The sequence below is a fragment of the Nerophis ophidion genome, linkage group LG11 (genome assembly GCF_033978795.1).
Source record: "Nerophis ophidion isolate RoL-2023_Sa linkage group LG11, RoL_Noph_v1.0, whole genome shotgun sequence".
Lineage (NCBI taxonomy): Eukaryota > Metazoa > Chordata > Actinopteri > Syngnathiformes > Syngnathidae > Nerophis > Nerophis ophidion.
The window spans coordinates 65,219,410-65,232,151 of NC_084621.1; the positions used below are offsets into that span (position 1 = coordinate 65,219,410).

Below are 12,742 nucleotides of genomic sequence, written 5' to 3' on the forward strand. Positions count from 1 at the left end.
CATCCATTTTCTACCGCTTATTCCCTTTCGGGGTCGCGGGGGGCGCTGGCGCCCATCTCAGCTACAATCGGGCGGAAGGCGGGGTACACCCTGGACAAGTCGCCACCTCATCGCAGGGCCAACACAGATAGACAGACAACATTCACACTCACATTCACACACTAGGGCCAATTTAGTGTTGCCAATCAACCTATCCCCAGGTGCATGTCTTTTTTTATTTAACATTTAATATTAAGGTGATTGTAATTATTGTTTTCTTGCAAATATGAGTCTCATTTGCAAGTACTGTGCATGCATTTGCGTAGTTGGCATTGCAGATTTAAACACTTTTTGAAAAGCAGTGTCCTCCAGAGTGGACATAATTATATCAGTTTGGAAAATGCTGTTTTGTCAGAAACGTAAACTTACAATTGAACTTTTAATAATGCAAATACCTCACAAAATCACTGGTTTCAAACATTTTTCTGGGTGTCGATTAATGAGGTGACGACTTGTCCAGTCCAGGGTGTACACAGCCTTGCGCCCAAGTGCAGGTGGATAGGTTTCATTTTCCCCGCGACTTACAGAGAGACAAACGATGAGAACATTGAATGGATGGTTTGAGGATTTATCAAGTACCGTTTAAATGTTCTCCTTTCCCCCGGTGTTGTTTTTTTGTGTGATTTCCTTCCGTCTGGTTCTGTGTCGCCTTGGATACGCTCGAGACTAAAGTGGCGGGCTCTGCTTTGCAGAATGCATACTTTCTTACCTACGCCAAATAGGTTATGTTTTTGCCAGGGTTTGTTTGTGTTTTGTTAGTAACATAACTCAAACAGTTATGGATGGATTTTGATGATTTTTTTCAGGAAATGTAACTGCACTTCCTGCTTAAGGGGTTTCCACGCCACTCTCCTCGTCGACCATGCAGTGTGCAGAGGATTTTTTTTGTATTTTTTATAACTAAAACACCAAGTTTTGGTTTGATATTGTCACGCTTCACGTAATAATTGTAAAGACTTTGAAACCGAAATCCCGCGGTATCTACAATACCCTTACAGGCTTACACCATTAATGTTTAATGAGCCATACGTGATGTCTTGTAAATCCAAGCAATTGACTACATTGTGTTGCTTAGGGCTGCAAGTATTTTAGAGTGTCCGCCCTGAGACCTGTAGGTTGTGAATTTAAACCCCGGCCGAGTAATACCAAAAACTATAAAAATGGGACCCATTACCTCCCTGCTTGGCACTCAGCATCAAGGGTTGGAATTGGGGGTTAAAACACTAAAAATGATTCCCGGGCGTGGCCACCGCTGCTGCCCACTGCTCCCCTCACCTCCCAGAGGGTGATCAAGGGTGATAGATCAAATGCAGAGAATCATTTTGCCACACCTAGTGTGTGTGTGATATTCATTGGTACTTTAACTTTGATAGTCGACTCGTCATCGACTATTATAACGATTAGTCGTCTAATCGGATTATAAAGCGTATTTAAGCCCTTATTTAGCCATTGACTTCTAAATTCAGCTTGAGACATTTTTATGCACATGTGCTTGCGAACAACAAATATGACTAAATCATTCATAAATATGTATTTATACTGTAACTGTGCAGCTCATTTGGCTGTTACATAAATGAAAATAACTTGAACGTTAGTCCATTCAAAAACAAAGACAGGCAAAGTGCTAAAACAAAAACAGGTATAATTGTTTTATGTAAACAAAGGACATTTAAAATAATATCAAAAACAAACGATAAAACCCCAAATCTATCTAACATGCTCAAACAGAAACAAGCATTTTGTGAGAATGTGTTTAAAAAGCTGCACGTCGGTATATTATTCATTTACTCTTGGCATTTTTAGGGATTTATTAGCCTCAACGCATAGAATAATTGTATCAGTGATTAGTTCCTAATATTTTAGCTAGCGAACAGGTAATGTTTTATTCTGTGATAATAGTGCATTGGTGCATAATGTTTTGTGTGTGTGTGTGTGTGTGTGTGTGTGTGTGTGTGTGTGTGTGTGTGTTTTTGCACATGTGCAATTAATGTTTGATTGTAAAATGTATCTTTGTTGTAGTTTTTGGTCTTTTGTATGTTTTAGTATTTGCAGGTGTTTCCATGTAAAATCGCTAATGCTATTTAGTAGCCTGTGTATGGCAAAGCCAATGAGCATCAAGCTAGCACATTTTGCAAAAGCGGAGCTTTACTCTACGTTAAAGCGTTTGCTACCAGGCATACTTGCTTTGTTGGCAATTTCATATTGCAACAATACCTGGACACAGTTTGGCTGAGTCCGCTCTAAGTGACCTTTGAGTGCTTGAGTGCTTGTTTCTATGTCAAGTGTTTGAGCAGGTGCATACTCTAAACATGACATCACAGGCGAAAAAATATCGAAAATATTTTATTGTAGGATTTAACATAATGACTGAATTTGGTCTGTACATATGAAATGAACAAATTCGGTACCCATCCGTATAAACACTATTTTGAGAAAAGTATTTTGCCACCCATCCAAATGATCAGAATCCGATGTCCTAATCACTTGGCCCGGCCACAGGTGTATGAAATATCAATCAATCAATCAATGTTTATTTATATAGCCCCAAATCACAAATGTCTCAAAGGACTGCACAAATCATTACGACTACAACATCCTCGGAAAAACCCACAAAAGGGCAAGGAAAACTCACACCCAGTGGGCAGGGAGAATTCACATCCAGTGGGACGCCAGTGACAATGCTGACTATGAGAAACCTTGGAGAGGACCTCAGATGTGGGCAACCCCCCCCCTCTAGGGGACCGAAAGCAATGGATGTCGAGCGGGGCTAACATGATACTGTGAAAGTTCAATCCATAGTGGCTCCAACACAGCCGCGAAAGTTCAGTTCAAGCGGATCCAAGACAGCAGCGAGAGTCCCGTCCACAGGAAACCATCTCAAGCGGAGGCGGATCAGCAGCGTAGAGATGTCCCCAACCGATACAGGCAAGCGGTCCATCCTGGGTCTCGACTCTGGACAGCCAGTACTTCATCCATGGTCATCGGACCGGACCCCCTCCACAAGGGAGGGGGGGACATAGGAGAAAGAAAAGAAGCGGCATTTCAACTGGTCTAAAAAGGAGGTCTATTTAAAATATGTAATCAAGTACTTAGGAATGGAGACTGTTTCTACAAACATTTGTGAAAGAATGGGCTGCTCTCAGCAGCTCGGTGATTTCCAGCATGGAACTGTCATAGGATGCCACCTGTGCAACAAATCTGGTTGTAAAATTTCCTCGCCCCTAAATATTCCAAAGTCAACTGTTGGCTTTGTTATGAGAAAAGTGAGGAGTTTGGGAACAACAGCAACTCAGTCACCAAGTGGTAGGTCACGTAAACTGACAAGGTACAGAGGGGTCAGTGGATGCTGAAGCGCATAGTGCAAAGAGGTCGCCGACTTTCTGCACAGTCAGTTGCTACAGAGCTCCGAAATTCATTTGACCTTGCAATTAGCCCACGTACAGTACGCAGAGAGCTTCATGGAATGGGTTTCCATGGCTGACCAGCTGCATCTAAGCCTTACATCACCAAGTCCAATGCAAAGTGGGGGATGCAGTGGTGTAAAGAACGTCGCCACTGGACTCTAGAGCAGTGGAGTCGCGTTCTCTGGAGTGATGAATCACGCTTTGCCATCTGGCAATCTGATGGACGAGTCTGGGTTTGGAGGTTGCATTTCGGATTGCAATGTGCCGACTGGGAAAATTGGTGGAGGAGGAATAATAGTGTGGGGTTGTTTTTCAGGAGTTGGGCCTGGCCCCTTAGTTCCAGTGAAATGAACCAGGATACCAAAACATTTTGGACAATTCCCTGCTCCCAGCTTTGTGGGAACAGTTTGGAGCAGGCCCCTTCCTCTTCCAGCATGACTGTGCACCAGTGCACAAAGCAAGGTGCATGAAGACATGGATGACAGAGTCTGGTGTAGATGAACTTGACCGGTCTGCACAGAGTCCTGACCTGAACCTGGATAATAGCCGGGAAAGTACCGGGATACCGAGCGCAAAAAGCGACGGCTCCCGGAGTGTTATCCGGCGTCATGTAGAAATATATGTAGTGTTCATCGTGTGAGGCAATGCAAATTAAACAATTAAAAAAACAAAACAACGGTTTGAATTGGTCCAGGTTATCGGGGACTGTTATTACTGACGGACAGGTGTCGCTGTGTGACTGCAGCCAGGCACGTAAGAAAACCCTCGTCTCCATAGCAACGTCTCTGTTGCTTTCACTCATCTGCCTCTTTTCCACTAATGCAGGGGTAGGCAACCCAGAACGTTGAAAGAGCCATTTTGGACCCAAATAACATAACGCTGTCAAGTGCCATTCATATAAAACATGCGGGCCGCACTATCATTAAACTTTCATATTAAGGTGGGGGCCGCAAAATAACGTCTCGCTGGCCGCGATTGGACCGTGGGCCGCGTGTCTGAGATCCCTGGTTTATAACATGTTCAAATGTATGAAGAATAATGTTATTTCCGCAATGTGTGTCGTTCCGCTTTTCCTCCCTACAGCAACACGGCAGTCGGTGGATAATAGCCGGGAAAGTACCGGGATACCGAGCGCCAAAAAGCGACGGCTCCCGGTGTGTTATCCGGTGTCATATAGAAATATATGTAGTGTTCATCGTGTGAGGCAATGCAAAATAAACAATAAAAAAAAAAAAAAATAACTGTTTGAATTGGTCCAGGTTATCGGGGACTGTTATTACTGACGGACAGGTGTCACTGTGTGACTGCAGCCAGGCACGTAAGAAAACCCTCGTCTCCATGGCAACGTCTCTGTTGCTTTCACTCATTTGCCGCTTTTCCACTAATGCAGGGGTAGGCAACCCAGAATGTTGAAAGAGCCATTTTGGACCCAAATAACATAACGCTGTCAAGTCCCATTCATATAAAACATGCGGGCCGCACTATCATTAAACTTTCATATTAGGGTGGGGGCCGCAAAATAACGTCTCGCCGGCCGCAATTGGCCCGTGGGCCGCATGTCTGAGATCCCTGGTTTATAACATGTTCAAATGTATGAAGAATAATGTTATTTCCGCAATGTGTGTCGTTCCGCTTTCCCCCCCTCCAGTAACACGGCAGTCGGCGGATAATAGCCGGGAAAGTACCGGGATACCGAGCGCAAAAAAGCGACGGTTCCCGGAGTGTTATCTGGCGTCATATAGAAATATATGTAGTGTTCATCGTGTGAGGCAATGCAAATTAAACAATAAAAAAAAACAACGGTTTGAATTGGTCCAGGTTATCAGGGACTGTTATTACTGACGGACAGGTGTGTCGCGGTGTGACTGCAGCCAGGCACGTAAGAAAACCCTCGTCTCCATGGCAACGTCTCTGTTGCTTTCACTCATTTGCCGCTTTTCCACTAATGCAGGGGTAGGCAACCCAGAACGTTGAAAGAGCCATTTTGGACCCAAATAACATAACGCTGTCAAGTGCCATTCATATAAAACATGCGGGCCGCACTAACATTAAACTTTCATATTAAGGTGGGGGCCGCAAAATAACGTCTCGCTGGCCGCGATTGGACCGTGGGCCGCGTGTCTGAGATCCCCGGTTTATAACATGTTCAAATGTATGAATTAAACTGTCCTGAGCTTTGAGCCATTGAATAATCATGGAAGCGGTGAAGAAGCTACTGTCTTAGTTTACCTGGACATTTAATTGTGCATACAGTTTCCTTTTCACCCGGTGAATTGTTAGTAGTTTCCTGTGTCGCGCTACTTTGTTAACCTTTCCCCCCTTCATTCAGCCGCCCCCCTGCTCCCAGTCTGTGTGTGGGAATAGGAGAACACAGTCGTGCAGGTGTTGTCAATGAGATTTAGTGTACGCGCGTGCAGGCTCGTCTGTCCCACTCGTGTGCGTGGAGATGAAGTTAGACGGGGCAAAGTTAGGCACTTCAATCACTCAATTCTCCTTTCCTTCCCCCTGGGCCTCCTCTCATCTCATTACAGACAGGAGAAGGTGAGAAGTGAGGCCTGCATAGACCTCCACATTAATTATTGAATCCTGTCTTCTTTTACTCCAGCTCCTCATCTCCAGTCTCTGATAACCTTTACGTAGAAGACCAGAGGCTAACTCACAGCCATTATGGGAGCTATATAGACGGTTTGGGTTCAGGAGACGATTACTGTAGCATGCGTGGTAATGACACAAGCGGATTAATTTTGAAAATGGCGTTTAATTACTTTATTCATGTGCATAATGGTTGCCGTTGTGATAAGGTGTTCAAAAATAATTACTGTATTGGTTTCCACTGTATTGTTGTGCTTGCAGGGTTTATGCTGTGCTCATTGCCTCCTCGTCTGGTCGGTCAATTTGAATAGCTCAGTTGGTTGCCTGTTAATGGAGGTCAGCGTGGATAAATTATGCAGAAAACCTCTGGGCGAAATTACGGTGATGCAGAGAATCTCACCAATGTCTCCTTGTTTCCTCTGTCCCTGTGTGTGTGTGTGTGTGTGAACGGTGCAGGTTTGAGGAGCCAACATTAAGTGGAGACCAATCTCAAAAGCTCTGAAGAGGAAAAAGAAGACGCCGCCAACATGTTCAGCATCAAAAGGTCAGCACGATGTTTACTTTTTCTATCGAGGCTACAGCTGATAATCCCTCAGTTGTGTGTGGATCCGACATTCAGACATTATGTGACGCTTCATGAACCCAGTTAAGCGTTTTGTGTCCTCATGTACATGTTTTCTATTTTTCATGTGGCTTGTGCGGTTGCATACATCATTTATGGCTTTGGTGTTTGTGGATGTTGCCTGTGAGCTAGAAACTGCTGTGTAAGGTGGGGTCAGTCCATGTTAAATACGTAAGGCTATATGTTGTTGTTGCCTCTGCCAAGGAGAAGATCATGTTTCCATCAGTTTATGGTGAAGTCTTTAGCTGGTTCCGTTTGTACATTTCGGTGTTATCCTCTTCACACAAACAGATATAAATAATTATGTGAACATACAGTATGTATATATATATATATATATATATATATATATACATACATACATACAGTCGTTGTCAAAAATTTACATACACTTGTAAAGAACATATTGTCCTGGCTGTCTTGATTTTCCAATAATTTCTGAAACTCTTATTTTTTTGTGATGAAGTGATTGGAGCACACACTTGTTTGTCACAAAAAATATTCATGAAGTTTGGTTCTTTTATGAATTTATTATGGGTCTACTGAAAATGTGACCAAATCTGCTGGGTCAAAAGTATACATACAGCAATGTCAATATTTGGTTACATGTCCCTTGGCAAGTTTCACTTTCACAAGCTTCTGGCAAGCTTCTGGTTGAATTTTTGACAAAATTGGTGCAGTTCAGCTTAATGTGTTGGTTTTCTGACATGGACTTGTTTCTTCAACATTGTCCACACATTTATGTATGTGTACGTGTGTGTGTGTGTGTGTGTGTGTGTATGTATGTGTGTGTGTGTGTGTGTATATATATATATATATATATATATATACATATATATACATATATATATATATATACATATGTATATGTGTGTGTGTATATATATATATATATATATATATATACATACAAACCCCGTTTCCATATGAGTTGGGAAATTGTGTTCGATATAAATATAAACGTAATACAATGATTTGCAAATCATTTTCAACCCATATTCAGTTGAATATGCTACAAAGACATCATATTTGATGTTCAAACTGATAAACATTTTTTTTTGCAAATAATCATTAACTTTAGAATTTGATGCCAAGTTGATTAATGCTCATCAAACACTCATTTAGAACATCCCAAAGGTGTGCAGGCTAATTGGGAACAGGTGGCTGCCATGATTGGGTATAAAAACAGCTTCCCAAAAAATGCTCAGTCTTTCACAAGAAAGGATAGGGCGAGGTACACCCCTTTGTCCACAACTGCGTGAATATGTTTCTCAAAGTGAAATTGCAAGAAAATTAGAGATTTCAACATCTACGGTCCATAATATCATCAAAAGGTTCAGAGAATCTGGAGAAATCACTCCATGTAAGCGGCATGGCCAGAAACCAACATTCAATGACCGTGACCTTCCATCCCTCAGATGGCACTGTATAAAAAAACGGCATCAATCTCTAAAGGATATCACCACATGGGCTCAGGAACACTTGAGAAAACCGCTGTCACTAAATACAGTTGGTCGCTATGTCTGTAAGTGCAAGTTAAAACTCTACTATGCAAAGTGAAAGCCATTTATCAACAACATCCAGAAACTCCGCCGGCTTCTCTGGGCCCGAGATCATCTAAGATGGACTGATGCAAAGTGTAAAATTGTTCTGTGGTCTAAAGAGTCCACATTTAAAATTGTTTTTGGAAATATTCGACATTGTGTCATCCGGACCAAAGGGGAAGCGAACCATCCAGATTGTTATCGACGCAAAGTTCAAAAGCCACCATCCGTGATGGTATGGGGGTGCATTAGTGCCCAAAGCATGGGTAACTTACACATCTGTGAAGGCACCATTGATGCTGAAAGGTACATACAGGTTTTGGAGCAACATATACTGCCATCTAAGCGCTATCTTTTTCATGGACGCCCCTGCTTATTTCAGCAAGACAATACCAAACCACATTCGGCACGTGTTACAACAGCGTGGCTTCGTAAAAGTGTTCTGTTCTACATGGTAGTGTGCTGGTGTGGCAGTACATCTAAGAAGGACAGCTCCAGACTTGAGAAACTGATCAGGCAGGCCGGTTCTACAATGGGAATGAAACTGGACACACTGGTGACGGTGGCAGAGAAGAGGACTGTTGACAAACTAGTGAGCATCCTGGATGATACCAGTCACCCTCTGCATAGTGTTATCAGTAGCCAGAGGAGCCTGTTCAGTGCTAGACTGCTTCATCCCAAGTGCAGGACTACTAGACTCAAGAACTCCTTTGTCCCACACGCCATTAGACTGTACAACTCCTCTCTGGGGCGGGGGACGGGGGACGGGGGGTACTAGGATGACAGGGGATGCAAAACATTGACAGTGCAATACGTTTTCATAACATGGTCACTACTGCCTACTTTGTCTTGTTATATTCTTATTTTACTGTTATATTGTTATTCCCATTGTTTTTATTCTTTTTGTAATATTTCTCTATTTTGTTTCCTTTTAAACCCCCATTATTTACTTTTTACTTTTTTCTTTAAATTGATCTCAACTCTGTACACTGCTGCTGGAATTTTAATTTTAATTTTCCTGAAGGAACTCTCCTGAAGGAATCAATAAAGTACTATCCATCCATCTAAAAAAAGAGTGCCGGTACTTTCCTCGCCCGCCTGCAGTCCAGACCTGTCTCCCATCGAAAATGTGTGGCGTGTGGCGCATTATAAAGCGTGAAATAGCTTTATATTATACTGAAGCTCTACATCAAACAAGAATGGGAAAGAATTCCACTTTCAAAGCTTCAACAATTAGTTTCCTCAGTTCCCAAACGTTTATTGAGTGTTGTTAAAAGAAAAGGTGATGTAACACAGTGGTGAACATGCCCTTTCCCAACTACTTTGGCACGTGTTGCAGCCATGAAATTCTAAGTTAATTATTATTTGAAAAAAATAAAAATACATTTTATGAGTTTGAATCACAAATATCTGGTCTTTGTAGTGCATTCAATTGAATATGGGTTGAAAAAGATTTGCAAATCATTGTATTCCGTTTATATTTACATCTAACACAATTTCCCAACTCATGATTCTTTCTTTCAAAAATTTTAGGTACATTTTTATACTGAGCAAATTCTTCCCGTGGGCTGGAATAAAACCTGTTCGCGGGCCTGATTCGGCCCTCGGGCCCTATGTTTAACACCCCTGATATAGATGGATGTGAGATACTGCAGCTGAAATGTAAAAAAAAACATTTTGGCCATTATTGGTAAAGTAGCACCATAAGGAAGTAATTCCAGTTTTCAATATTTGGTATTTAAAGACATGTCAACAATATAGGAACAAAAAAAAGGGAATCCGTTGCATTCCACGGATAATAATGATGACTGTTGAGTGCCTTCATGACGCTGCATCCAGTATCCACCTGTCTCCTCACCGAGTGTGTGATCATCACACTGTGTGTGAGAAGATGATTAAACCAAGCCAGCACTTTGTCTTCTGGGAGCTGTCTCAGCACAGCAGATGACACCGATACGGTCAAAATGACTGTAATAGTTTGCTAGCTGCAAATTCAAAGCCTCCAAATCGCATTTGCATTTTTGCTGAATATGAAACAATTCTTTTTTTTTTCTTTTCTTTTTTTTCTTTTTTGTAAACTGCTGAAAGACCTAAAACGCGGAAGAGGAAATATGTGTAGCTGTCAGAGATTGCAATTGGCAGGTGTTGCGTTCATGTGCAAATTCTGAATATTGGTAATGGTCGTGTGTTCCTTCCAGGCGGTATTATTAACAACATAGGAATGTGATTAAACTTTTAATTAAAATGTAATTATAACATAGCAAGTTATGTTGTATGAAGGCAAGATGGTAATAATACAGGCAAAGTGAACATTCTATGTACTCCTACCAGTCCCTCTAAACCAGGGGTCGGCAACCTTTACCACTCAAAAAGCCATTTTGACCCGTTTCACAAAATGAAAAAAAATAATGGGAGCCACAAGACTCCTGAAATTTATAATGAAATAACACTGTATACAGAATTATTATTTTTTTGCTATGTATAAACCAGGGTCTCAGACGCGCAACCCGCAATTAAATATGAAGATTGGATGTTAGTGTGGCCAGTGAGTTTTATACGAATGCCCCTTATTACCATCACGGATACAGTTCCTCCCGATTTGTCCGGGAGACTCGCGGGTTACAGAGTGACAATTCCCTCAAACGTCTGCTGGGTTAAACCTAATCAACAAAAATAAGGGCGTGCTACGATGGCACTGTCTTTAGTGAACTCCACGACTTTTACAAACAGCTAACCAGTCACGTGTTGTATGTGGCTTCTGCAGACGCACACATGCGACAGCAAGGCATTCTTGTTCAACAGCCATACAGGTCACACTGAGGGTGCCAGTTTAAACAACTTTAACACTGTTACAAATATGCGCCACACTGTGAACCCACACCAAACAAGAATGACAAATACATTTCGGCAAAACATCCCCACTGTAACACAACATAAACACAACATAACAAATACCCAGAATCCCATGTTACCCTGACTCTTCTAGGCTACATTATACATCCCGCTACCACCACCAATCCCCCCACCCCCGCCCTCTCCTGCGTCGGTTGAGGTGGGCGGGGTTTGGTGCTAGCGGGATGTATAATGTAGCCTGGAAGAGTCAGGGTTGCATGGGATTCTGGGTATTTGTTATGTTGTGTTTATGTCGTGTTACAGTGCGGATGTTTTCCCGAAATGTGTTTGTCATTCTTGTTTGGTGTGGGTTCACAGTGTGGCGCATATTAGTAAGAGTGTTAAAGTTGTTTATATCACAACCCTCAGTGTAACCTGCATGGCTGTTCAACAAGTATGCCTTGCAATCGCCTGAGGATTGTAATGGCGGTTTCACACAATACGTGACCAGCCGGCAGGCACATAGTGTTGTGTAACAACGGGCACAACTACATGTATTAGAAGATGTTCTGGGTATTGTCATCACGGCCCGCTGTCAATGTTGCTGTCCGAGTGAAAATCGCAGTATGCAAACCTCAGACTATTTTAGGAAAAGGCATTGAGGTCGGCAAGTTTACAGCTGAGCCACACCAGAGTGATCAAAAAACCGCATGGGGCTCAGGAACCGCGGGTTGCCGACCCCTGCTCTAAACCCTCCAATGTAATCTGTTTCACTTTAGTGAATAAAACGGAGAGTGCAGCGTTTTTACAGCTTGTTTTTGCCTGCATGGGCTCATTAAAATGCAACTGGAGTGCTGTTTTGAACAGAGTGACGCCACCGCAGTTGTCATTGTGGTTATTGTCCTTGTAATAACTGCTCTATAGCATGCTTCCCTAAATCTGCCTCATTACAAAATGAGACCTAAATCGAACACAATCTCACACACTGTGTTCTGCGGCCTTAATCAACTACGTAAGACTCTTAGTGGTGGGCCAGCGAGCGTCTGTTGTCATAGCGTTCTGCCTTTCTCGGAGAAGCAGCATTCCATGTTCCGTAGATCACAAGGAAGTGTTTTAAATGTAGAAAAAAAATCATAATATGACCCCCTTTTAATGTGTATATTTTTAAAACTCTCCATTGTGTGCCACCACACGGATTACAACAGGCAGGCAACACTGCCCTCATCCATCCATCCATTTTCTACCGCTTGTCCCTTTTGGGATTGCGGGGGGTGCTGGAGCCTATCTCAGCTGCATTCGGGCGGAAGGCGGCGTACACCCTGGACAAGTCGCGACCTCATCACAGGGCCAACACAGATAGACAACATTCACACTCACATTCACACACTAAGGCCCATTTAGTGTTGACAATCAACCTATCCCCAGGTGCATGTTTTTGGCGGTGGGAGGAAGCCGGAGTATCCGGAGGGAACCCACGCAGTCACGGGGAGAACATGCAAACTCCACACAGAGATCCCGAGCCCGGGATTGAACCCAGGACTACTCAGGACCTTCGTATTGTGAGGCACATGCACTAACCCCTGTGCTAGAGATGCGCAGATAGGCAATTATACCATCCGCAACCGCATCACTAAAGTCGTCATCCACCCGGACCAACATTTTATCAGAACCGCAACCGCCGGCCACCTGCCCGTTGTTTTATATCCGGA

General features: G+C 42.8%; 1 protein-coding gene across 3 annotated transcripts in view; it reads left to right on the forward strand.

The window, feature by feature from the left end:
* The window catches only part of oxr1a (oxidation resistance 1a), a 427,940-nt gene that overhangs the window by 62,676 nt on the left and 352,522 nt on the right, over positions 1-12,742 (forward strand). For all 3 annotated transcript variants that reach the window (XM_061916496.1, XM_061916499.1, XM_061916500.1), the window contains exon 2: positions 6,492-6,579. In XM_061916496.1, the coding sequence (XP_061772480.1) occupies positions 6,563-6,579 (17 nt within the window). In that variant the 5' untranslated portion in view covers positions 6,492-6,562. The remainder of the gene's footprint in view (positions 1-6,491; positions 6,580-12,742) is intronic.